We start from the raw sequence: 26289 nt of genomic DNA, 5'->3' as shown, positions 1-26289 counted from the left end.
AGAAAAAAAGATTGGTCAATTAATAAGTTAAACTCATCTCTCCTCCCCCAGAAATTGTCTCAAACAAAGCAATCCCCCGGCAATGTATGCCAAAACCCCCTGCAATGCACATATATTCAATCATCTTGTGCTGCGACACACCAGTCCTTGATTCGTACTTTCTATATAAAAAGTAATGATCAGAGAGACTTAAGTATGTGCATCTATGTTTTGTAAAGCACCGCTGTCAGGAACTCTCCTGACAAATTAGAGATAGACAGAGAGATTTATGGAGCTAATGCCCTCACTTGGTATGGCTTTCTAAGGGTTTCTGCAGCCCAAATGCTGAGTCCAACTGACTGATGCTACCAGTGTAGTGAATGATATGTGCACCCACAAGGGGCCACAGAAGTGAGTGAAGCAACTGGAACGGGCCACCATGCGCTGGAGGGGAAGGGTGGCAGGCAGGGCGTATGGGGGTGGGATGGGTTCGGGGGTTGAGGGAATAAACATTAAATTTAATACAAAAATAAAACACTTACCTTTCCTCGCTGCTGTGCCGCTTCTCTCTGTCGCTGGATGCTGCAGGCACAGGCTCCCAGACTGCACTGCGCCAATCCCGGCGCTGCTCAGGGCAGCATCAGGATTGGCTGGGAGCGCCCAGCCATGGCGCTCCCAGGCAGACTAGGAGACTGTGCAGGCTGCCAGGCTTGAAAGAGCCTACTGCGCTTGTGTGTTTGGTCGGCCCGAGACAGCCAGCCAAACATATGCACTCACTGCTCTTCACCCCCTTAGCCCCGCCCCCTTTACCAGAAAACAATCATAAACTAAGCCCAAACAGAGAAGACGCCACTGCGAAGCAGAACTTGCAATCGAAATAAAGGACCCAGTTTACCCTTCAGTTCATCCACCTCTTATTCTTAAAGATTAGTTTAGGCAATGATGACACTGTTCTGGGGAAAGAGGTTCTTACCCTTAGACGATCCATGTGGTTCTTGTGGGTTGAATTTGAGCTCTCCGTGGGGTCCTGCGGGCTTGCCTTGCTCTTCCACAGTCTGAGACTTCCTCTGCTCCATCTGTAGGACAGCCTAAAAGGGACATCCAAAAACAATGCACCTGGCTAATCAATTCTGGCATGATATCAGTCTTTTACACTCAAAGGTTGAACTGGGAGATTGAGACATGGGCACGGGTTGCACACTAATAGCCATTAAAGAGCCTAGCACATTGATGGTGATTTTTTTGTAATCAAGAGTAAATGCCCTAAGAGGAGCAGGTATATAGTAGGACAACCAAAGGAAAATCTATCTCGTGCTGCAAAGTGTAAGGGCTCTGCTGGTCAAAAAATGCTATTAAATATATGGCAAGTTTAGTATCTTCAACAGAATATATCAGCGAGGGGATACAAAAACAGGTCTCACCTGGCATCAAAATACTTTCAGCTGTAAATAACCACCCCTGCTTTACGAAAACGTTTTGAGGCAGGAACAAGAGACCAAACTGTATGCATATAAAAAAATACCTAGCTGATGCATTTCCATCAAACCTACAGCTTAGGTGAAGATCACATTAAAATAAAGCTTAGCCTTTTTCAAAGGGAAGTGTGGTGTGGGTTAACAGTTCTCCCTGGGGGGTGGAAGGTAGATTCTGAAATTCCTAGGCCTTCATTCAGAGTTTCTAGCCTAATTTGGATTTCTCAACAACTCAGAATTACCTCAGGACTTTTTATGGACATATTAACCAGTGAGCAGTCTGACGGAGGCGCTCGGGTAGGTTGTCATGTAGCCCAATAATGAAAATGTCACTTACCCAGTGTACATCTGTTCGTGGCATCAGTCGCTGTAGATTCGCATGTTTTGCATAGCTCGCCATCTGGTGTTGGGTCGGAGTGTTACAAGTTGTTTTTCTTCGAAGAAGTCTTTCGAGTCACGGGACCGAGTGACTCCTCCTTTTGTCTCCATTGCGCATGGGCGTCGACTCCATCTTCAATTGTTTTTCCCCGCAGAGGGTGAGGTAGGAGTTGTATTGTAGTAATAGTGGCCATGCAATGGAGTGACTAAGTATGTACCTATTTAAGGTTAAAATAATATATATACAAAGTTGAAGGTACCTTCCGAACTGCTACAGGCTCCCGGGGAGGCGGGTGGGCACATGCGAATCTACAGCAACTGATGCCACGAACAGATGTACACTGGGTAAGTGACATTTTCAGTTAGATGGCATCTGTCGCTGTAGATACGCATGTTTTGCATAGACTAGTAAGCAGTTATCTCCCCAAAGCGGTGGCTCAGCCTGTAGGAGTGGGAGTAGTCTGAAACAATGTTCTTAATACGGCTTGACCTACTGTGGCTTGTTGTGCGGATAACACGTCTACACAGTAGTGCTTGGTGAATGTGTGAGGCGTAGACCATGTGGCTGCCTTACATATTTCTTGCATTGGGATGTTTCCTAGAAAGGCCATGGTAGCACCTTTCTTTCTGGTTGAGTGTGCCCTTGGTGTAATGGGCAGTTGTCGTTTAGCTTTAAGGTAGCAGATTTGGATGCATTTAACTATCCATCTGGCTATACCTTGTTTTGATATTGGGTTTCCTGCATGAGGTTTTTGGAATGCAATAAATAGCTGTTTAGTTTTCCTGATGCTCTTTGTTCTGTCAATGTAATACATTAATGCTCTTTTGACATCTAAAGTATGTAGTGCCCTCTCAGCTACGGAATCTGGCTGTGGGAAGAACACTGGAAGTTCCACTGTTTGATTTAGATGGAACGGTGAAATAACTTTTGGTAGAAATTTAGGATTAGTCCTTAGGACAACCTTATTTTTGTGTAGTTGTATAAAAGGTTCTTGTATTGTAAACGCCTGAATCTCGCTTACTCTTCTTAGAGAGGTAATGGCGATGAGAAATGCAACCTTCCATGTTAGGAACTGTATTTTGCAGGAGTGCATGGGTTCAAAAGGTGGACCCATAAGTCTAGTTAAGACAACATTTAGGTTCCATGAAGGAACAGGTGGTGTTCTTGGTGGAATAATTATTTTAAGGCCTTCCATGAATGCTTTAATGACTGGTATCCTATATAGGGAAGTTGAATAGGTAGGCTGCAGGTATGCAGATATTGCTGCAAGGTGTATTTTAATGGCAGAGAAAGCTAGGTTAGATTTTTGTAAGTGAAGCAAGTAACCCACTACATGTTTTGGGGTTGCGTGTGATGGTTGGATTTGATTAATATGGCAGTAGCAAACAAACCTCTTCCATTTACTGGCATAGCAGTGCCTGGTGGATGGCCTTCTGGCTTGCTTTATGACTTCCATACATTCTTGGGTAAGTTGTAAGTGTCCGAATTCTAGGATTTCAGGAGCCAGATTGCTAGATTCAGCGATGCTGGATCTGGGTGTCTGATCGTTTGGTTGTGTTGTGTTAACAGATCCTGCCTGTTGGGCAGTTTGATGTGGAGTACTACTGATAGGTCTAGCAGCGTTGTGTACCAGGGTTGCCTTGCCCAAGTTGGTGCTATTAATATGAGTTTGAGTTTGTTTTGACTGAGTTTGTTTACCAGATAAGGAAGGAGAGGGAGAGGAGGAAAAGCGTAGGCAAATATCCCTGACCAGTTGATCCATAGGGCATTGCCGTGGGACTGCCTGTGTGGGTATCTGGATGCGAAGTTTTGGCATTTTGCGTTCTCTTTTGTCGCAAACAAGTCTATTTGAGGTGTTCCCCAGAGCGTGAAGTAAGTGTTCAGAATTTGGGGGTGAATTTCCCATTCGTGGACCTGTTGGTGATCTCGAGAGAGATTGTCTGCGAGTTGATTCTGAATTCCTGGGATAAATTGTGCTATTAGGCGAATTTGGTTGTGAATTGCCCAACGCCATATCTTTTGTGCCAGCAGGCTCAATTGCGTTGAGTGCGTCCCCCCCCCCGTTTGTTTAGATAATACATTGTTGTCATATTGTCTGTTTTGACGAGAATGTATTTGTGAACTATTATTGGTTGAAAAGCCTTTAGTGCTTGAAAAACTGCTAGCAGTTCTAGGTGATTTATATGCAGTTTTGTTTGATGTACGTTCCATTGTCCTTGTATGCTGTGTTGATCGAGGTGTGCTCCCCACCCTGTCATGGAAGCATCTGTTGTTATTACGTATTGTGGCACTGGGTTTTGGAAAGGCCGCCCTTTGTTTAAATTTATATTGTTCCACCATAGAAGCGAGAGGTAAGTTTGGCGGTCTATTAACACCAGATCTGTAAGGTGACCCTGTGCTTGTGACCACTGTGATGCTAGGCACTGTTGTAAGGGCCTCATGTGCAGTCTTGCGTTTGGGACAATGGCTATGCATGAAGACATCATGCCTAGGAGTTGTAATATCATCTTTGCTTGTATTTTTTGTGTTGGATACATGCGTTGTATGATGTTGTTGAAATTTTGAATTCTTTGTGGACTTGGAGTGGCTACTCCTATTGTTGTGTTTATTATGGCTCCTAGGTATTGTTGTACCTTGCGCGGCAGAATGTTGGATTTTGCGAAGTTGACTGTGAACCCTAGTTTGTAGAGGGTTTGTATGATTTGATTTGTGTGGTGTGAGCACGTCATTAACGAATGGGTCTTGATTAGCCAGTCGTCTAGATACGGGAATACATGTATTTGCTGCCTTCTGATGTGTGCAGCGACTACTGCTAGACATTTGGTAAAGACTCTTGGTGCGGTTGTTAAACCGAAAGGCAGTACCTTGAATTGGTAGTGTATTCCTTTGAATACAAACCTTAGGTATTTCCTGTGCGATGGATGTATTGGTATATGGAAATACACGTCTTTGAGGTCTAATGTTGTCATGTAGTCGTGTAGTTTCAGCAATGGGAACACTTCTTGTAGTGTGACCATGTGAAAGTGGTCTGATTTGATGTATGTGTTTAGTATTCTTAGGTCTAGGATTGGTCTTAGCGTTTTGTCCTTCTTTGGTATTAAGAAGTACAGTGAATAAACTCCTGTGTTTATTTGTGTGTTTGGTACTAACTCGATTGCGTTCTTTTGCAGTAGTGCTTGAACTTCTATCTCCAGGAGCTCGGAATGATGTTTTGATAAATTTTGTGCTCTTGGTGGTATGTTTGGAGGGAATTGTAGAAATTCTATGCAATAACCATTTTGGATAATTGCTAGAACCCAAGTGTCTGTAGTGATTTCCTCCCATGCTTTGTAATAATGACCTATTCTTCCCCCCACTGGTGTTGTGTGGAGGGGGTGAGTGACATGTGAGTCACTGCTTAGTTGTAGGGGTTTTGGGGCTTTGAAAGTTTCCCCTGTTCCTAGGGAATTGCCCTCCTCTATATTGGCCCCGAAAGCCTCCCCTGTACTGTCCCTGGTAACTGGATGGTGTTGCCTGTGAGATGCTGGCTTGTGTGGCCTGACCTCGAAACCCCCCTCTAAAGGGTGTTTTGCGGAAGGTGCTGTAATTTCCTCTGCTCTGCGGGGAGTAGAGTGCGCCCATGGCTTTAGCAGTGTCCGTGTCCTTTTTAAGTTTCTCAATCGCCATGTCCACTTCTGGACCGAACAGTTCTTTTTCGTTGAATGGCATATTGAGAACTGCCTGCTGAATCTCTGGTTTAAACCCAGACGTTCGTAGCCATGCATGCCTTCTGATGGTCACAGATGTATTTATTGTTCTTGCAGCTGTGTCTGCTGCGTCCATGGAGGAGCGTATCTGGTTGTTTGAAATGTTCTGTCCTTCCTCAACCACTTGCTTTGCCCTCTTTTGTAGGTCTTTGGGTAGATGTTCAATGAGATGTTGCATCTCATCCCAATGGGCTCTGTCATAGCACGCAAGAAGTGCCTGTGAGTTAGCGATGCGCCACTGGTTTGCAGCTTGTGCTGCGACTCTCTTTCCAGCTGCATCGAACTTGCGGCTTTCCTTATCTGGGGGTGGTGCATCCCCAGATGTGTGGGAGTTGGCCCTCTTCCTAGCTGCTCCTACAACGACAGAATCTGGTGGCAGCTGTGAAGTTATGAAAATAGGGTCTGTAGGAGGCGCTTTATACTTTTTTTCCACCCTTGGTGCGATTGCCCTACTTTTGACCGGCTCCTTAAAGATGTCTTTTGCGTGCCGAAGCATACCAGGGAGCATAGGCAGGCTTTGGTAGGAGCTGTGGGTGGCGGAGAGGGTGTTGAATAGAAAGTCATCCTCGACTTGTTCTGAGTGGAGGCTTACATTGTGGAATTGTGCTGCTCTAGCCACCACCTGAGAATATGCAGTACTGTCTTCTGGTGGTGATGGCTTTGTAGGGTATGCCTCCGGACTGTTATCTGACACAGGGGCGTCGTATAAGTCCCATGCGTCCTGATCCTGGTCACCTTGGCTCATGGTGGTGTGAGCCGGGGAATGTGATGGAGTTTGTGCTGGTGAGACGTGAATTATAGGTGGAGGAGAGGGTGGCGGAGTAACCCTTTTCACCATTTTTGTTTGTGGTGTTTGGTCAGTTTGAAATTCCAGTCTTCTCTTTCTCCTAATAGGGGGAAGGGTGCTTATCTTTCCTGTCCCCTGCTGTATAAAAATACGTTTCTGCGTATGGTCTACATCGGTGGATTGCAGGTCTTCCTCAAACCTATGCTTTCGCATTTGGGAGGTCATTGATTGCTCTTCTGTATAAGAGCCTGAAACTGGGTCGGTTGCAGGTTGTTTTGGCACCGAAACCCTGTCTGCATCTTTTTTCGGCTCCGAGGTGACTTTTTTCTTTTTCGGAGTCGAAACATCTCGGCGTCGATCTTCATCGGTGCCGCTGTCTCGGCGTCGAGCCGTGTCTACACCGCTATCTCGGTGTCGATGTATGTCTCCAGCACTTTCTCGGTCCCAAGAAGGCTGCGTGCCGGTGTCTCAACCGGAGTCAGACGGTCTCGGCACTGATTGGGCCTTTTTCGGTGCCGACGGTCGTCACCGAATTTATGGGTGGAGCCATGGCCTGGTGGCAGTGGCGTCCCCTGGGCCTTGACAATCTTCTTATGAGTGGTTTTCGACGTCTTACTCACGGTTCGTGGATCGTCGAATTCCTCGGAGTCCGATTCGTGTATCGAAAAGGTTTCTTCCTCTTCCTGTACCTCGAACTCTCGGTGCGCTGTCGGTGTGGACGCCATTTGAAGTCTTCTGGCTCGACGGTCTCGGAGTGTTTTTCGGGACCGGAACGCACGACAGGCCTCGCAAGTGTCTTCACTGTGCTCAGGTGACAGGCACAGGTTACAGACCAAGTGTTGGTCTGAATAGGGGTATTTTTTGTGGCATTTGGGACAGAAACGGAACGGGGTCCGTTCCATCGGCGTTCTTCTACACGCGGTCGGGCCGAGCAGGCCCCGACGGGGGATCGAAAACTACCCCGAAGGGCTCCGGAGCTCTTCGATCTTCGATGCGGTGTTGATTCTAACTACGCCGATCCCGAACGCAACAATACCGACGAAAATCTTCCGAAATTTAGCTGTTTTTCCGTTCCGAAACTCGGAGCGACAGGAACACGTCCGAACCTGATGGCGGAAAAAAAAACAATCGAAGATGGAGTCGACGCCCATGCGCAATGGAGACAAAAGGAGGAGTCACTCGGTCCCGTGACTCGAAAGACTTCTTCGAAGAAAAACAACTTGTAACACTCCGACCCAACACCAGATGGCGAGCTATGCAAAACATGCATATCTACAGCAACAGATGCCATCGAACACATCATTATTGTTTTTAAATAGCTTATTTTCTTTTCAACATAATATAGGAGCACAATATTATTAGACACATCCACAGTGCATCATATGTTTTAAATGTTCATGGAGGGCTTCTACAGACCTCCAAAATGTTATCATTTGTGTTAGTCTATTACAGGGTGGTTGCAGAACCTTACACTCAGGATGTAATAGACGGTGCATCCAAAAACATGCTGGTGGTGGAGGTCGGTGCATCTCAAACATTAAAACTCAGACAATGAACAATAATGAGGCATCTAATGAGTTGTTATGGGAGATATTTGTATTCATGGCTATCAATCTGTCAGAATCGGAGTATGCAAGGCCAGCAGATGGAAATGTGACCTTCCTACTCAGTTGCTCAATTACCATCCTGGCTTCCACACATCCTTGCTTTAGGGACACTACATCGTTCAGTGCTCTGCTGCTCCAACAAGAGGTTAAAGTATCTGAACAGCCATTCCCCATAGTAGGCTAATATTAGTATTAACAAGAATACAGCACTTAGTTTCTTACAGTTCTAGAACTCTATAATTCACAATGTAGTTCCACTGGAAAGACAGTCATAGACATTACAATGTTATATAGTGCACACCGAAGCAGCCAATGTAATAGTTCATAAAGTATCACTGGAAAAACAGTTAACACAAATGTCGTCCACTGGACTTTATCAAGGGTGAACGGGAAGATGTCATTACGTAGTAATCCAGGTCAAGTGTGAATTTGAATGTTAAATACTCAAAGTCACTTGTACTTAATACATTGCCTACTGCCTGTGTTTCACTAATACTATGTTGTGAACTAAAGGCTGCTTTTCCAACGATACTACAACACTGGCAGATTAAAAATATTCCACTGCTTGCTTTAAGGAGATTATCCTCTTTGGAAAAAGCAACACTGACACCCAACGGAGACATTCACTGCTCCTTTTATCAAAAGTCTATGACCTGAGATTGGATGAGGCATCCTGTGGTAGATGGAAAAAGCTCGGAGTAAACAAAGTGTTGCAGACATGCAAACATTCTCTACATAAACAGTGGGGGTATTAATTATCAGCTAATCATCTAAGGGTTAAGCAAGATCTCTTTGAAGTAGATTGGCAGCCAGTACTCAGAGGGAGAACACACACACACTTTGTTCTTTGAGTCATAAGGAATTAAGTATCTTCGAAATCTTCCAATGTTACCCAATCCCAGAGCTGCATGCCCTCACACATCTAAGCTAGCATGGCACCTGCCTATCAAGAGTAGGTGCTTCAGGTCAAAGACCTATAAGGGCATGGTGCCATAGAACACTTGAGAGCAATAACATAGAACCCTGGCCATGCCCTGCTCATTCCCTGAAGATAGTTCTTTTGCTTTCAGGAGACTGTGAATTTCCAAGATTTCCGATAAAGGCATATGAAATTCTAAAAGACGGAAAAATGGAACAAAGTATAGTGTCCTGTTAAAATCTGGAGATCCATTGATATTTGCAAACAATGGTAAACAGGTAACTCCTCCTCCTGCTGAAGATACATGGTACAATATGTATCCTGTGTAGCTGTCCCTGTGCTGAAAGAAGGCCTAAAGCCAGACTGAGTGGGACCCATGATCTTGCACGCCTCCAGAATGTTAATGAAACTTCTCCAGAATAATAATGAGCTTGGATGATAGTTATTCAGACAAGAGGGGTCCTGCTGTAGGGTTTCTATTTTAAAGAAGCAGAATAACCAGTGCTTTCTTCCAGACCTCAGGAACCAAGGCTGTGAAAATAGATTACAGATGTATAGAAGGGGTTATGTAAGAACAGAGGCTGCCCGTTACCATATACTCAGAAGAATGCAGTATAGAGGAGAACTGGAAGTGAGAGATGGAAGCAGCTCTGCCATGTCTTAGGAAGATAACAAATCTAAGTTAACCAGTGAAAGAGCCCCTGAATTAGGAACTTAGTTGGCAAAGTAATTAATTAGCCTTGGCAGAGGAGACTGCTGAGGTCCTTTTTTGCCTTGGGGTCATACTTGACTCCCCTACTGCTTTTGAAACTAGCTTGGCCTTTCTGAGTGAGAAGTCATGCCACTGTGCAGCAGGGCTAGACCCGAGAACCCTCCCTCCTGACAGTCTCACCTGGGATGTGGTCCCATTGGGGTTATAGCTTACTCTTGAAGCAGGGGTTACTCTTCTGACCAAAGAGGCTCACATCACTTGTCTTCATTAAGTTGGAGCTGAATTAAGTAGTTGTCCCACATCAAAGTCTCGCTATCCAGACAGCAGAGATTTAGTGAGATAAATGTATGCAAAGTTGGGGGTCCTTGACATGGCTTAATGTTTCACAGCATAGCTATCGACAATACTAAACAATGAAAGCAAAGATAGCCAGATAGATGGTGGATAATGCGATTTACGGAGAGGAACCCTCAGGTACTCTGAAAGTACTGGCACGTTTTCTGCTTAATTTACTGTGTCCTGTTTGCCCAAAAAGACAACATCAACAGCAATACTATCAATTAATATTTTTATTTTCCATGATATTAAATACTGCAGACACATCCAGCATGACTAGGAGAGCAGCATGCCTCTAGTTAGAAATGTTAAAGCATAATCATCGAATTCCACCATGCCACAGTGTGAATGTGGAATCTAAGTAAGTCACTGGTAAGAGTTGACGTTCTGCAGTTAAGAGACCAATGCTTTTTCTTCAAGTTTGGCCAGTAAAGAGAGTAGTAAGAGGCTAGTAACTGCTCAACACATTGGGGTCTAGATTGGATTTTTTTGGGGGGAGTGAAACCACCAAGTTTTCTTTACAGTCAGCTGATCCCCATAACTCTCAGAAAATCATCAGTAATAAGCTCTGCAGTAGTACAGCAAAATACGGATGCAAGCTCTTTCAGAACTCCAGCGGATGCGAGATCCACAACCTAACATGTAGGGTTAACTATGGAGAAAAGGTCTAATACGAACTAGTACAATAGAAGGGCTTGTCATTGTAGGGTGTAACTAACAGCTAACTCAAATTCTTATAGCCAGATTTGCTCTAGATAAAAAGGGATATAGTTTAACTAAATGTGCTTGAGAAACTGATGTGTTGTTGATGCACAGCAAATAGGTCGACTCAATGCAGGCTCAATAGTTTTTTGGCTAGGCAAATGGAAAATGATAGCTTTCTAGGTTTTTAAATGGCTGAAGTAAAACTTTTCAAATATGTTACTAACCTTCAGTAATGCTCTTTTTGGTGGATACTCTAAGAGCAAATTCTTCACCATACGAAAATTCTCAGGTGCCAGGATAGATCTGCAGAATTATTCAGCATTGCTCCCGCTTTACAATAGTTGACGCCATGTGGTTCTGCAGGGGTTTCAGACTGCCCCAAAAGTGACACAGCAGATTCACATATAACCACCAACCTGCTTGCAGATGCCAGTTTCTTAACCATTTCCAATCTCCGTCCTCAGAAGCAGAACACTGGAATAAACTGTATGTTATAATTCGCTAAAAATCTAACTTGGAATCTTATTATGATGCTCACGAGTCCACTTCAGAGATAGGGGAGGGGAGGAAGGCAGTGAGGGGTCTGATAGAGTATCCACCATAAGGAAAATGTTACTCATCCTGTAACCATAGGTGTGTAACATATAGTGCTGTAGAATCACATGGTCTGCATATTCCTGCCATCTAGAGCTAGGTGTGGATGTTTGCAAGTTGCTTTTATACAAAGAAGTTTTGAGTCACAACACTCCCCTAGCCCACAATGCACAAGGACAAAGTCTCCACCTCAATTTGTTTTTCCTTAGCTGGCTAGTTATGTCGATGGAATGTAGGATGCAAGACAAGTACTGTACACTTTGTACATTATTCAGAAGTGTAAAAACATCAGAGATTATAACTTGTATCCAGGGAAGAGGGTGGGCATGTGAATCTACATCAACACAAGCAATAGAAAGATGGCAACATTTTCCATTCAAACGTGTAGAAGTAAATACACGTTATGTATAGATTGTAAAGCAAGCCCCCCCTGTAGGCGGTGGATGGAGAGCACATGATTTAGATGTTTAGAACAATGTATTTAACACTTTAGACAACTAAAGCCTACTGGCAGGTCTGAATGCTCCCACAGTAGTGTTAAGTGAACGTGTGTGGTGCTAATCAAGTTACAGCATCATAAATGTCTGTTGAAATAAAGTTACCTAACAAAGCCATAGTAGCTTACAGTTTACAAATTACGTGCTCTAGGCAGCAGGAGTATGGTGTGCTTAGCCTTAGCATGACATGTCTGTATACACTTCACAATACCTGCCTTGGTGAGGATTAGCAAAAGCGACACAGTGGTTTTGTCTTGTAACTTGACTTAATTCTGTCAGTAAAAAACATGAGCACTGCTTGACATTGAGGGTGTGTATTGCTCTTTCTGCCACAGTGTTGGGGTTTGGGAAGAAGTTGGGCAACTTTATAGTCTGGTTGACATGAACACAGGAAACCACCTTGAGTAGGAATTTCAGGTTTTCCCTCATAACCACCCTAGCTCTATCAACTAGAAGTAATGGTTCCTCGATAGTTCATTTTAGCAACTTAATTCTCCTAAGAAATGTGACAGCAACCAGTAAATCTACCTTCAGGAGAATTGCATGTTGCGCGAGTGCATCGCTTCAGAGGGAGGTTCCATTAGTACTGCGAGAGCTACATGGAAATTCCTAGTTGGCACTGGCAACACCTTTGGAGGAATCACCCGATCAAGGCCCTCTTTCATGCCAGGTATCTTAAAAGAGACAAATCTTGCATGTTTAGCCTGTAGGTTGGCACTGCAGCTAGATGTGGGCAAATGGAAGTGTGTATCAATCTCACTTTCAATAAATGCCCTAATTATCAAATAATATCAGAACAGAGGTTTATCAAGAACCTACTTGTATACCAGTGTAATAGTGGACAAATCTTTTCCACTTAGCAGCATAGTCGGCTCTCATGGTGCGTTTACATGCTTCACCTACAATATGCATACAATCCCCTGGGAGTTTTAAGAAACTACATTTTAAGACATGTACCGCATTACTAGATTCAACTGTCTGAGGTCTGGCTATAGGTAGAAACCTTGACACTGGTCCAGAAATCTGGCCTCAGCCGTAACTTATTTTTGCAGATGGCAATACATCTCCGGTAGCATCAAGTAGTAAGGTTGCCTCACCCAAGTTAGTGACACTTGAATAAGGGTAATTTAAAACTGCCTCATTTTCCTCACAACATATGTGATCATGGGCAGTGGAAGGAAAGCATAAGCACATTTCCCTGACTAACTCATTCACAGTGTACTGCCCACAGATTGTGGGTATCTAGAGGTGATGCATTTTGCATAAATGTCAAAAGGATCAATAGTGGCGTGCCCATGCAGTAAAAGTACTTTTGTAGCATTTGGGATTTTATTTCCCACTTGTGGAGTTATTGGTACTTTTGACTTAGCTGGTCTGCAAAGTAATTGTCCACCCCTGCAGGAAGTGAATGCAGCTCCGAATGGCCCAATGCAGAGCTTCTGGGCCAGTATTGACAGTTGGGGTGATCTAGTACCCCTCAGGTTTTGGATGTAGTACATCACTGTCATGTAGTCCATCTTTATGAGGACTATCTGACCATGAAGAGTGTAAAAGGCTCAGAGTGCTAGCTGGATTACCAGGAGTTCTAGGTAATTGATGTGGTAACTGCCGTTTGTAGGCAGCTGGCTCTTTACCCGATTTATCTCATTTTGATATATTATATAAAGAGTCCAGGGGTTCTCTTACCAGTGGACAGGGGCTTGCTCTTGCAATCCCATGGTGCCCTTTTAAGGGGGAGTGTGGTCGATCAGCCTTAGGCTTATCAGAGAGGAGTTTTAGACATCTGAAAGTACACACACAGTCAATGAGACATACAACTCAATAAGGAGATCCACACTAATATACACAAATTACAAGTATCGTTAAATATATTTAGGCACTAGAATCAATGGATCAGGTAAGTACATTTTGCAAGAAAAATACTTTCAGGTTTCAAAAGTTGATGCTGTGCATTTTTCAGAAGGGGCAATGTTATCCTATGAAGAGAAAACCAAGTACTGCATTCAGGTATACTACAGTGATTTACAGTACCAATTTCCTGGACCTGCGGTAAATACCGGGCAAGGGTCAGGACCACACCAACAGGTCATACCAGGGGGCAATGGGGCAGAAGGGTGCAGAGGTGTCATACGGCATTAGGTGCCCAATGTTAGTTAATGGGGATCAGTCAGATAGAAAAGAGGCCACAGGTTTGAACAGGAAGTCCAGTTGTGGAGAACCAACAGGTGGGTTCAAGCCTTGAGATGGTCGGGAACGGAGGGACACCATTGGTCCTCTTCTCCACAGGCGACGGATGAAGAGGTGTCTCCACTACGAGCACTTGTGCTTGAGGGGGGACTGTGGGAATAGGTTGCAGACGGTGTGGGTGAGTCCACAATTGGCAAGTCTAAGGTTTGGTTCTTCTCTGGAGGGCTGGGGGACCACGCTGGCACTACTTCAGCTTGGGCTAGGTGGCACGGGTGCAGTGGTGCTTTCCAGTGTCTGGTGGTTTTTGCTGTCCATATTCCTGTCAGGACTCTTGGAGTGCCTGCAAGATTCAGGGAAGCAGCTCAGCTTCTCCGTGAATGTTCCAGGGTCTTTTTTTAAGGTAGGCAGTCCTCCCAGGCTTTAGGAGGCATAACAGCTCGCAGAACGAGTCGACTTTGGTGCAAATCGGTGGGAACAGCAGACAGGCTGGCAGGGCTGGGGCCAAGTCAGATTCCTATCCCAGCCCTCCAACTCCCCCAGGGCTTTGCTTTTGCGGCTAGAGTGTCGTTCTTCGTAGATCAGCAGGAATCTGATTTCCTGGTGCCAGAGGCTCCCCCCAAATACCGAATGTAGGGGGATTTCAGGGAGTGTAGGGTAGTAGCCAATGGGCTACTTACCCAGAGGGTCACTACACCCCCTATATGACCACTCCCTGCGGAAAGTGGGCATAAACTTGTACCAGTTTTCCTAAATCTGCCAACATCAATATACCAGATCTCTAAATGTTGTGTACACATCAGGTAGTGCACCTTAAGAGCGGGACTGACCTGAGGGGTGGACACAGCTCTCTGAATACTAAATGTCCCACCTCTGTCCAGGTGCCAAATGGGTCCCTTAGGTTGGGGGTGGGCTGCATCTCTCCTTTGAGAGACGCCAGATCTGCATACCAAGGGCAGTGTGCTTTTTTGAAGCACCCCTGCTTTGGAGTGAGGATTCGCAGGCCATCCTGTTGGGTGGGGTGTAAACACCTCTCCCAGGGTAGGCTTTGTTTGCGACTGCCTGCGATCAAAGGCTCTCATCCTTGGGGGTCAGAATCGTGTCTGGTGGTGGCATACTGGCTAAAACTAGTCAGTCCACACACTGGTAGTTGGTAGATTTTGTTAGTGGGCACCTCTAAGGTGCCCTCTGGGTACATATATTAATAAATACATGACTGGCATCAGTGAGGGCTTTTTAATAAGAGATGTTGTGATATCAAACATCCCTATTCTCAGTGAAGCCATGATGTAGCTGGGGAACTCGTAGTGGCCAGTGTCCAGCACCTGCACTTAAAATGTCTTCCATGTTCACTCACTATACTAAAGAATCGACAGACATAGCAGGGGCATATCTGCGCTTACTGGTATTCCCTCACATGTAATTTAATTAGGGCTCCTGGTTTTATGGTATTTACATTTATTTTTGGCCATCTTCCTAGTACTTATACATATTTATTTTGTGGTTTGCGAATAAGTGGAGTCATAAATAGTAGATTTCTATATGCATTTGACGGAAACACACACTCAGACTTTGATGCCTATTGAGTTTTACAAAATTCAGAAGCCAAATATAGCAAAGCACGACACCCACAGGTAAATATTAGTAACTTACTCCAAATATATTTTCACATATGTCTGTATTTAAAGATATCTTAACCTGTTTGTAACTCCCCATGCTGTCTATATGCTCATCTGTTGTCTTGGAATTCACAACAGACAGCATGGAAAGTTACTCATAAGAAGCACAATTTTCAGTATTTTTCCACTTTTAAAAATAGATACTTATTTTGTATTTATCTATTAAACCAGTAAAAACAGAAAACTGGAAGTCTTAAATAGAATACACCATGCCTTAAGGCTGTAAGGCCTGCCTTACTAATATAGCATGCAGAGTTAGGGAACATGGTACACAGACTGTGCACCATGTTGTGTTTTCCCTTTTAGCTGCACCACGACACGCAGTTTGCAATGGCAGTCTGCATGTGTTAAGTGAGGGGTCCCTGAGGGTAGCAAAATACATGCTGTAGCCCTTGGGGAGCCTCTTTGGTAGCTATGCCCCACATACCATGGGTAACATTTAATAGGGACTTAGAGGGGGGAGCTAAAGGTATTGCCAATTGAGGAACAAATGCACAATTTTAGGGCAAGAGATCTGGCACTGGTGAACTGTTTAGCAAGACCGTGGTCCACTTTCAATCAAAACTGCATTATGTACCAGGCAAAAAGTGGGTGTGACCATGTCAAAAAAGGGCACTTTCCTACACTGTTACACCATGCAGGTGCCCTATGCAGTCATGAGGTTGAGATGTGCTCCCCTCTCCACGAGTGAGGCATCTGTTGTATCGGTCACCTGTGGAAGTGGGTGAGATGAGGCCTGCCTGGCAACAAACCGCTGTTCTGCCATAGGAGAGTACATGGAGTCCTTGGATATATCAACACCAGAAATTCCCAGTGATCCTCTACTGGTGACCAATGCCTTCCTAGACACTCTTGCAAGGCTGCATGCACTGCTTTGCATGTGTTACAACTGTAAAGCATAAGGACATTATCCTTAACAGTTTCATTACTTACCTTACCAGGACCGAACATCCTGCGTGAACAAAGAGACAGCAGCTTCTGGGATATCATCACCCTCTCTTGGTTGTGGTAGGCTTTCCCTGTGACAGCATTTGGAACGCACACAAGAAAACGGCTGTTGCTGGAAGTGGGACTTTCTGGCACTGATGGTGAAATCTAGCTAGTGTAAATGAGGCACTGCCATCTGGGTGTGTGCTAGGCATTGCTCCTTGCTGCTGTATTTTATTAGCCAGTCATCTACATAAGGAAAAGTGTGAATGGCATTTCTAAGCAGGTGTTCAGGTACTACGGCTAGAATTTTGAATTGGTAGTGTTGGCCAGTTACCACAAAAGGCTGGTAGCGGTGATGCGTCAGATGTGTCAGATGTTTAGGGATATGGAAGTAAGCAACACTGAGATTGAGAGCCCCCATGTAGTGTCCCAATCAGAGCAGCAGGATGACATATTTCATGGTGGTCATGTGAAAGTGCTTCAACAAGATGTGGTGTCAGCGGCCTGAGCACAAGGACAGGCAGGAGAGTTCGGTCCATTTAGGGATCTGAAAGTACAGGGAGTAGGATCCTTGACCACACTGGTGAGGAGGGCACAGGGTTGATGGCTCCGTTGTTAAGGAGGACTTGTACGCCCTACTGAAACAATCGCAGATGTTCTCAGCTGGCTATGCGACAATGAAGTGCTATGGTTAGTCATGTGGTGTGAAACTAGGCAGTACCTCTGCTGGACCATCAAGAGCACCTATTTGTCTGAGAATTCTATTCCCCACCTATTCTGGGAGAAAGAACCTCAACCTTCCCCCAGCAGGTGTTGTGTGATCCGTGGTGTCCAGGGAGTGGCAAAAGGCAAGTCATTTCTTAGAGGTAGAGGCCTTTCTTGTTACATCCACATCTACCTTTGCCTTGTATCCACCCGTTGATGGACTTGGGTCTTGTGTGCCCTGAAGGACTGCTGCTGGAGACATCTGCTTTGAGTGTGAGTGAGGACTAAGAGCCTATCCCTGCCTGCTGTTTCCACACTGCAGAGCTACATGTTGAGGTCTGTAGCACCCTTACTGCATTGGTAATCTGGGTCTTTCCATTTTATTCTTTTCTAGGCAGTCGAGGAGTGACCGCCAGGAGTAAGAGTCCAGCTGTGTTCCAGTATAGAGTAACAGCCACAAACAGGTGACTGCCATGGTGACCAAAGCTGGAGCCGACCCATGTTATGAGAGGTGTCCGGGTCTCCTGTAATGGAAAGAAATCAAGCCTGAAAGCAAAATTGTCATTCGGCACCCCTGCAAGTACTAGTGAAGTTGCTGCCAGGTGATTCGGTACCTGATGAGGAATCTGTCCTCGCCAGGGAAGCACTGTTCTCAGTCCAGAGGCAGCAGCTGAGGAAAACAAGCACTCATTCTGTCCCGCCCTAGAGGCTGCAACTACTAAAGACGAGTGCAGGCATGTCATGCTGCTTCACCCCCTGCAGCACGAGTCCTGAGCGATAACCTCTCTGTGGTCCTGCACCACTGGAGCAGACACAGATTGGACAAGTCCGACAGGAGCATTCACCAGCGCTACACAAGTCAGCTCTCACTGAGCAGGTAGAACAGGGCTGAAACAAGAAAGACTGAACTGATCACTTAGAGGTAAATCTCTCATAAGAACACTAGCCTGTGTCAGTGTGAACTCTTTTGGAAAGAATGGTTTGAACTGATCTAGTTATACAATAGGATAATCATTGGTGAACTGCACCTTTACCTAATTTATGCTTGTGTTTTTGTAAAAGTCAGCACAGACACAAGGGAACGACTAGAACGGGAAGGAGTGGGAATAATGCTGGAGTAGAAATTGTACAAGAAACTGCAAACCTGAAGCAGACCTATTAAACTGTGCAGTATTTCGTTTTGCTGTGACATTGAACTACTTTCTTTTTACTAAGAAAACAACTAGGCCGGAACAGTTATTTTTCCTATTATTTGTCTGTGCTGAGCTCTTGTCCCCAACTACCTCCCTGGAAAGCCTTTCTCTGCTCGCCCTTGATAAACAGAGTGAATTTTGGAAACTGTCTACTTGGTCCAATTTTCAGAGCCTTAGAACATATTCCAGGACAGCAGCGGAAAATTACCTTCAAGGCTGCATCTTAGTAGCTCATCCATGCCCTGTGTACTTCCCGAAAGGAGTCTAACAGCATGAGAAACAAAGGTGTTTGGTGAGTGTTAAAATTGAGGTTTCTACCATTCTTGCTCACATGAGCAGCCAATTCCCAACCAGTGGAGAAGGAGAGAATAGGTCAACAGAGTACTATATGGAATCCCTGATAGGGAAAAGCAATTCAAAGAATTACACCAGGATGCGATATGAATAGCCCATTGTAATAATATCAGGTATTTTATCAATAGGTTCTAACAAAGGATCAGTCAGCTTTAAGACTCTTCCTTCTAAAGAGCTGCAGGGTAAAAGATTATTTACGGGAGAATGAACTTGATACTTTGAAATAAAGTACAAGTTATCCTGCCTCTGCACAAGATAGACTAACATACTTGCTCCCGTGTTTTTTTATTTTATAATAGGTGTGTTTTTTTTAAATAACATTTTGCTAGTTTTTAAAGATGCCTTTGAAAGGCACTGTTAAGTTAAAATCAATCATGTAAATTCACTACCATTTAAGTGTCAGCACACAGTCCTACATTTACATAACTGTTTTAGTAAAATGCATGCCTAATCTGCCACATATGGTTGTATGGCGCAACAATGCATTCCGTTTCAACACACGCCATTACCACGAATAAACTTCATCACGCGTGCCTTTACAATGGATTACATCGTAAAAACAGGAATGTTAAAGGCATATGCATGGTAAAGGTTTTCCCTGACCCCTGCCCTGAGTCCTAAACGTGGTCCCTGGCGCAACTCCTATCCCTTCTAAAAATTTACCCAACCCCTGACCTAAGCCCTAAGACCAGACCCCAGCACAACAGCCCTTTGCCCCCAGCCCTTCTAAAAACTAGCCCCCCACCCAGCCCGATCCCTTCTAATATGTACCAGACCCCTGCCAAAAACCCTAAAACCAGACCCCAGACCAACAACCCCTGGCTGCCAGCCCTTCTAAAAACTACCTGACCTGTGTCTTAAGCCATGAAACCAGACCCCCAGCATGACACCCCCGTCCTTCTAAAAAAAATACCCATCCCATGCGCCCTAAAACAGTACCCCCACCCCGAGCCCTAAGCCCTTAACTTTTACTGGACTAAGAAAATACCAATGACAGAAATTGGTGGCACACATATAATGTATATTAAAAAAGGGACATAAAAGAGGCCTTAGAAGGCAAACATATTTCCCTAATCTAAGACTGTGGGGACACAAGTGATAAGAGTGTACAGGTTCGTAGCAAACAGAGAATGCAAGGATATTAGAAATACACACCTTTTAGGGTTTTGGGGGTAGCAGTCCGGAAGGTGTAGGGAAGAATAAAGGGGGATACATAATTCGGATCATCCTCACCTGCTGGTATTCCTTCTTCTGAGCATCTAGCTCCAACTGACGCTGCTGTAACTGCTCATGATCTCGTCGCAGCTGCTCAGCTTTCTGATTGATAGCTTTTTCCTGCGCGTCAAGTTCTGTCTCAAATCTGCGAAGCTCATCCTCTGTGTACATAGGTTGTTCCTCCACAGTCTGAAAGAACAACATGTATGACATGAATGCACCAGAAAGAATGATACCAGGTATAAGTATTTTCTTCTACTAATACTCCTTGCTGTACAATGCCCAGATGAGAGGTCGCCTGGATGTTAGAGGGGAAAGGAAATTCGTGGGCTGTGAATGCAGATGCACAAGCGTAAGGCTTCCAGGCAAAGTTGTGATTATACACGACTAAGGAGAGGTGGCCTTTTAGAACAGACTGATATGGCTTCTCCTCAGATTTGTGCAGTTATAATCTGTGGATGAGGACTATACAATGCTACCTTATGTGGCTGGCATGTGGCGAGAATTGCAATTTCAGGGACCTTAAAACAGGCAAGGATTCTATGGGTTCTCTGCCAATTGCACATTTGTGTCTTTCCTCTACTAAAGGAGAGTACTTTTAGGATCACCTGGGCAAGCATGCAGGCTTTCCCAAAGCCGAAGGATAAACAGCAAATACATACTCCGCCCGGTCAATAGGCGTCACAAGCTACAGTGTGTGTAGTCAGGAGGCACATCAGGATCTGCATCTCTTTAGCCTGTTATTTGACAAACATGCAAAGGTAGACCTCCAGTATTAAAGAAACAGGGCATGTACACCAAAAGTAACAGTCTTTCTTTAGAGCAAAAAGGGTCTGCCTCATTGATAATAGCAGCAAGGCAGGCTGCACTGTATTCTGCCATCATGTAAGCAAGGTGGCTGGTCTCTCTTCTAAGCTAACCCCAAAGCTGCAAGTGCTCCCTCTGTGCTCAAACCATGGACCAGCAGGCGATCATTTGAACTGCTTTATGGACACTGCAGCATGCACAGAGGTATTCTGTATACATGGACTGCTTTGATATAAGAAGCTATAACCTGTCAAATGGCAACAAAAGAGTAGCGCTCTTTACACAACTATAGGTCAGTTACTAAATCCAGCGCACCATTATATCCTGGTTACAAAATTGTGTCGTTGTATAGCCATTTTAAGTGATGCCTCTAGGTACGTTGTTTTAGCAACTATGCCTGCTGCTCGTGCCCTTTAGCACAGTTACATTTTATTCTGCTTCATTTTATTTTAGCATAGGCCACATTTGTGGTGCTGTTTTATTTAATTTATCTAGTTGTTCTTTCGCCTAGGAAAACATTGCGTTTCTTAGCAAGACCTTCTTACTTTGTGCTTTCCTCACGGCTGCAGCAAAATAGAGTTGCCGTCAAAGTGGTACTGTGCCTCCAACATTCACAGAAAAATACACACCCTTACGTGGGGACATTTTCTCAGAACATCAGCTGTTTTATTATAAAAACACTTGTCCCATGCACGTCAGAGGGAGATTCCAGCAACATGACCACAACTGCAAGCTGATTGACTTTGCTACAGCTGCTTGCTGAGACTACCAATTCCCTGGCCTACATGAGGATGGTGTCTCTCTAGACAACAGGCTTCCTTGGCTCGGGTATTGGGGCTGATGTCTTCCCAGGGGCAATACCTGAAGGGCGGATTAGGGCTTATCACGCTGTGCTCTAACAGCTTAGGTAGGAACCACATATATTACGCATAGTGACAGTTTGGTAGGACTTTTCCTGTATTTCACTCCTTGTCACCATTTCGCTTCTAGCATGTTTTAACATCCTAGTTATTGCAATTCATGTCATTTTACCCAAGAAGCAGTTGTTTCAATAAATCTTATTGAACCATTCTCTGCCTCTGTTTGTCTTTGCATGTGTGAGACTAATTTAACTGAGCAAAAAGGATGAGATGTGATTCATCATGATTTCCCTGAGAAGTCATTCTTGTCATGCGCTCAGTTGCCACAATCATCCCTGCTTTTCAGCAGAGGCGAGGCGCTGCTAGTTGGCTGGAAAACGGATTAGGCCGACAGCTGTCACATGGTGTGCGATTGGGCGCAGTTCCCCACAATTCATGTGATGCTGCCACCCGAATCCAGCAGCCTCATTAGGATAATGAGAGCCTATGCGACAGTGTGTTATATTTACATCCAGAACTTTAAACCAATCCCTAGGCCAAGTTTCTGATTTATGGGACAAGAATCCACGTTACAGCGTGAAGTCACAAGATTGGTCTGTCATGCCAAGAATAATTCCTAAGCTCTACCGCCAAATAACAGAGGAGTCCCCAGCCCCTACCTTAAAACCACAGGACTAGGCCAGAAATCTAGATTTGTCTCCAAACACTCACATGCCAAGTATCAGGACAGAAGCCAAGGCTCAACTTCCAGGTCACAGGACTGGTCCTTAAACACTACATTTAAACTACAACTGGTCTTTAAGCACTGCCAGCATATATGTACATTCAGGATCTATATGGGAGCTTCAAGAATGATACTAAAGCACAGCTTTCTGTCAAGACACTGGTGCCAATACCACTACCACCTAGCCACAAGGCTAATCCCAAAGCACCACCTCCAGCCAGGAGAGTTGGTTTCCAAAGCATTACCTTCCAACCATCAGCCTCATTAAAATCCTTCCTTTCTGTGGATTTAATGAATTCCTGCAGTGTCACCAGACGATCCTGATTCGTGTCCACCTGGAAGACAAAGTAAAAAAGATTCCATTGTTTGGGAAAACAGTGGCATATCCAGTGAAACACTGTCCAGATTACCTTATGGAAGAATGAACTTGCCTAATTTGCACAGACATAAAATTAACCCTCCGATGAATTTCATTCCATGATCTATATAGAGGGCACTATTCAACATGCACAAAGGAGGGGAACACTTTGTCAGCCATATAACTAGTGTGGGTGCTCTACCAAATAGGTACTTATGTTCTTGGCACCTAGTTCACACCATTCAGCCAGCATTTGTTTCCAGTGAAAGGGGAAATCTGCCCCATTATTGCTGTGGTAGAAGAGGGCATCTTCTGTTTGACCTATACCTAAAAGAACCCATGTACGCTATGTCATGGTAGGCACCTATAATCAACCCTGTAGGAAGGGCAAGCAACTATAACCAACCCCCTTCAGGAAGGGCAGGCACTTTAATCTGACTTGTTCCTAAAAGAGGCACTGATTAGACCTACAACACGGTATTAATGGAGTTGTAACCCAAAGAAGAGGGTAGGTGTCTATCATTAGCCTTGCAGCTAGGGCATGCACGTAATGGCAAGTAAAGTGTAATAAGAAAGCTCATGGTTGCACACTTGCTGTTTTTGTTAGCGACTAGGTAAAGGGCAGGATGCCTGTGGTGTCCCTTCCCTGGAATACCCTTACATTCTTCATGACATGCTCCCGCATTCTCAGTCTCTCCTCCTCCATTTCCATCATGTCGTCCTCTTCGTTCTTGGGATCATAGACCTTTTCCAGCTGCAGGAAGAGGAATGAAAGGCATTTAGAAAACAGACAAAGCACAAGCAGTTCTGAGGCACCCAGGTGGTGCTAAAGTGGAGGAAAGAAGGAGAAGGTATGAAAGGAAAGAAGGACAAGGTATAAAAGGCAAGAAGTCCAAAGAGCCTATTCTAAACCTGGCAAGCCAAACAAAATATCACAAAGATTTGAGACAACTGTATTTCTGCATGGAGATGGCACAGGATGAAATATGAACAGACCAGAAGTATTAATTTCATCATGCAAAATTGCAGTCACATTAAATGCGATTTAATGTTATCATTTTTCTAACGAAAAGCCAGAGGCTGTAACTCTATAGAGCTGTAATGTACAACTGAGGTCTGGTATAAGGAGCTTCTGGCACAGATAACACGGCATATAGAGGAGTAGTGTTCAACTAAAGATGGACAGTCTAGCATGGTGTAAGTGGGTAGCTTACATGTGCAAAGCTGAGAAATTACAATTTCTATGCTCTTAGCACTGTACAGGGGGTAGTAAAATTGCTTTAGGCAAGACACCCAATAGTTCTGTAAGGAGTCCCAAGCATTGTGTATGAAGACATCGTTTATCACAGAAGAGTCATCTCGATTTTCACTTTCAGCAATGGCACATATTAAGAACTTCATCTCATTCACCAAGCAGAATGGGCTGTTGCTACATTGTTAGTCACAGGGTTAGGGTGGCCACCTGTAACAATGGAAGAGTTGGCTACTGATGGTCTACTTGTCTCCAAGCCCCTGATCAATGGTGGCATATGTAATGAAATAATGTAACCTGCATTTCTAAAGCGCAACTGTTACTCCGGAGAGTGTCCTGGCGCTTATCACATAAGGTGAGACTCTATAGGGAAAAAAAAGTCCTAAACTGTCAGGAATAGCCACATTTTCAGTTTCTTACGAAAATGGGAGGTATCTGAAAGCCTCTGATGTTCACAGGAAGCTTGTTTTAAAGGGAAGGTCTTAAAAAGGAAAAGGCCTCCAACTCTGGACCGCTGAGTCCTAGGGATTTTGGCCAAGAAAAGGTTGGCAGAGCATAGGAGCCTAGGAGGCACATAAAAGCCAATCCTCTAAGGTAGCCAGTGCTGGACTGATGCAGGGCCTTATGTATCTGGAGCAGAACCTTCAAATGGATTCCTTTCCTAACAAGCAGCCAATGTAATTCTCTCAGATATGAAGAGATTTTTGGTCTTAGAGGTAGACTGAACAAAGAACGGGTTGCCACATTTTGTACCACCTGCAGTTTGTTCACCAGATAATCCGGCAGACCCAAATACAGAGCATTACCGTAATCAAGTCTAGATGTAATTAAGGCTTGAACTACCAACTTCTGGGCAGGAAGAGTAAGAAGATGCAGAAACTTCCTCAGTACTCGCAGCAGACCAAAGCAGTTCCTAACTACAGCATTAACCTGAGATCAAAAGGAGAGCTCCTCATCCAACTTGATGCCTAGATTTTTACCAGTACTTGTTAGACAGGTTGGAGGGGGTGCTTCTACTGCCCAGAAAGCCTGCCAAGGCTCAGTGGTTGTTCTCCCCCCCCCCCCCCATTCCCCAAAAAGAGTACCTCCGTCTTTTCTGCATTACATTTCAGCTGATGGAGTCATCCATTGAAAGACTGCTGATAGACCAGATCTAATTTTATCCCCCGGGAACATTTAATCCTTCCCACATTAAAAAGTAGGTGGGTATCATCAGCCTAAGAAATTATTTTAGCACCTAGGGTCCCAGGCACAAATGCAAAAGTATTGAGATAAATATTAAATTCAGTGGGGCTCAAGGCCGAACCCTGAGGTACTTCCACCTAGAGATCGCATAACCTGGAAGAAAACGGTGGACACCACAACTCTTGGCCTCTGCCCCCCAGGAAGGAGGCCAACCAGTCCATGGCTAGAACCCTAATACCAATGGCACACAGACAGGTCAGGAGAGTGGGATGGGGCACTGTGTCAAAAGCCGCCGACAAATCAAGCAGTGACAACACAGCACAGCCCAGACATCTAAGGAACCCCCTAATATGATCAACCACCTCCACTAGCACTGTTTCTGCACTGTAATTTGGATGAAAACCAGATTGACTTGGATGCAATAAATTGTTGCTTTCCAAGTAGTAAGACAACTAGTGGTTAACATGTTTTTCCAGAATCTTTTAAATGGCCAGAAGCAAGGAGATGGGTCTATCATTAGACGGGTCACCAGGGTCGATCTGGGGTTTCTTCTGCAGATTTTTTCTTTGCTTGCATGTGTAGCTATATTTGTTACTTGAACAGGATATTCAGGAGTGAAGCTGTATGTTATGAGTTAGGGAGCTGGTTCTGTTCTTGCAGTGGCAGGAGCAGGATGATGTAGTTTATCTGCATCTGTCAACAAAGAAGGGTGGGGATTGGTCCAGGGATGTAGCCTTGTTGTACCTTGTATGTCATAACAACGTGGTCCAGTTGGTGTAGCTCCATCAGGAAGCATGGCAGGGTGGGGTCAACAATATGGGCTGGTACAGATGTATCAGTTACGAGAGCAGACAGGGTTTCTGCAACTGTGAATCAGTAATACTATCTAGAATTGCCTTTCAATGTCTGAGAATGCATCAAGCTTCTGTATTTCACAATAAGGTAAGAGTCATATGAAGTGTTTTGGTTTACAATATCTAGATGTCCAAGCAACTTGCATCACAATAGTAATAAACTAGGTTTTTAAGTGGAGTACAAATGTCACTGCAAAAGTTACTTAGTTGTAATGCTAACCCTGCATCATGTGTTTCTTCATTAACCATATCATCT

General features: G+C 44.5%; 1 protein-coding gene across 3 annotated transcripts in view; it reads right to left on the bottom strand.

The window, feature by feature from the left end:
* The window catches only part of NUCB1 (nucleobindin 1), a 107979-nt gene that overhangs the window by 3245 nt on the left and 78445 nt on the right, over nucleotides 1-26289 (bottom strand). For all 3 annotated transcript variants that reach the window (XM_069200841.1, XM_069200840.1, XM_069200842.1), the window contains exons 9-12: nucleotides 23404-23496; nucleotides 22630-22719; nucleotides 20012-20182; nucleotides 953-1067 (exon numbers count right to left, since the gene is read on the bottom strand). In XM_069200841.1, the coding sequence (XP_069056942.1) occupies nucleotides 953-1067; nucleotides 20012-20182; nucleotides 22630-22719; nucleotides 23404-23496 (469 nt within the window). The remainder of the gene's footprint in view (nucleotides 1-952; nucleotides 1068-20011; nucleotides 20183-22629; nucleotides 22720-23403; nucleotides 23497-26289) is intronic.

Source organism: Pleurodeles waltl, chromosome 7 (assembly GCF_031143425.1).
Source record: "Pleurodeles waltl isolate 20211129_DDA chromosome 7, aPleWal1.hap1.20221129, whole genome shotgun sequence".
Taxonomy (NCBI): Eukaryota; Metazoa; Chordata; class Amphibia; order Caudata; family Salamandridae; genus Pleurodeles; species Pleurodeles waltl.
The sequence above is the reverse complement of the archived record's forward strand: the minus strand, read 5'-3'. Positions and strand labels throughout refer to the sequence as shown.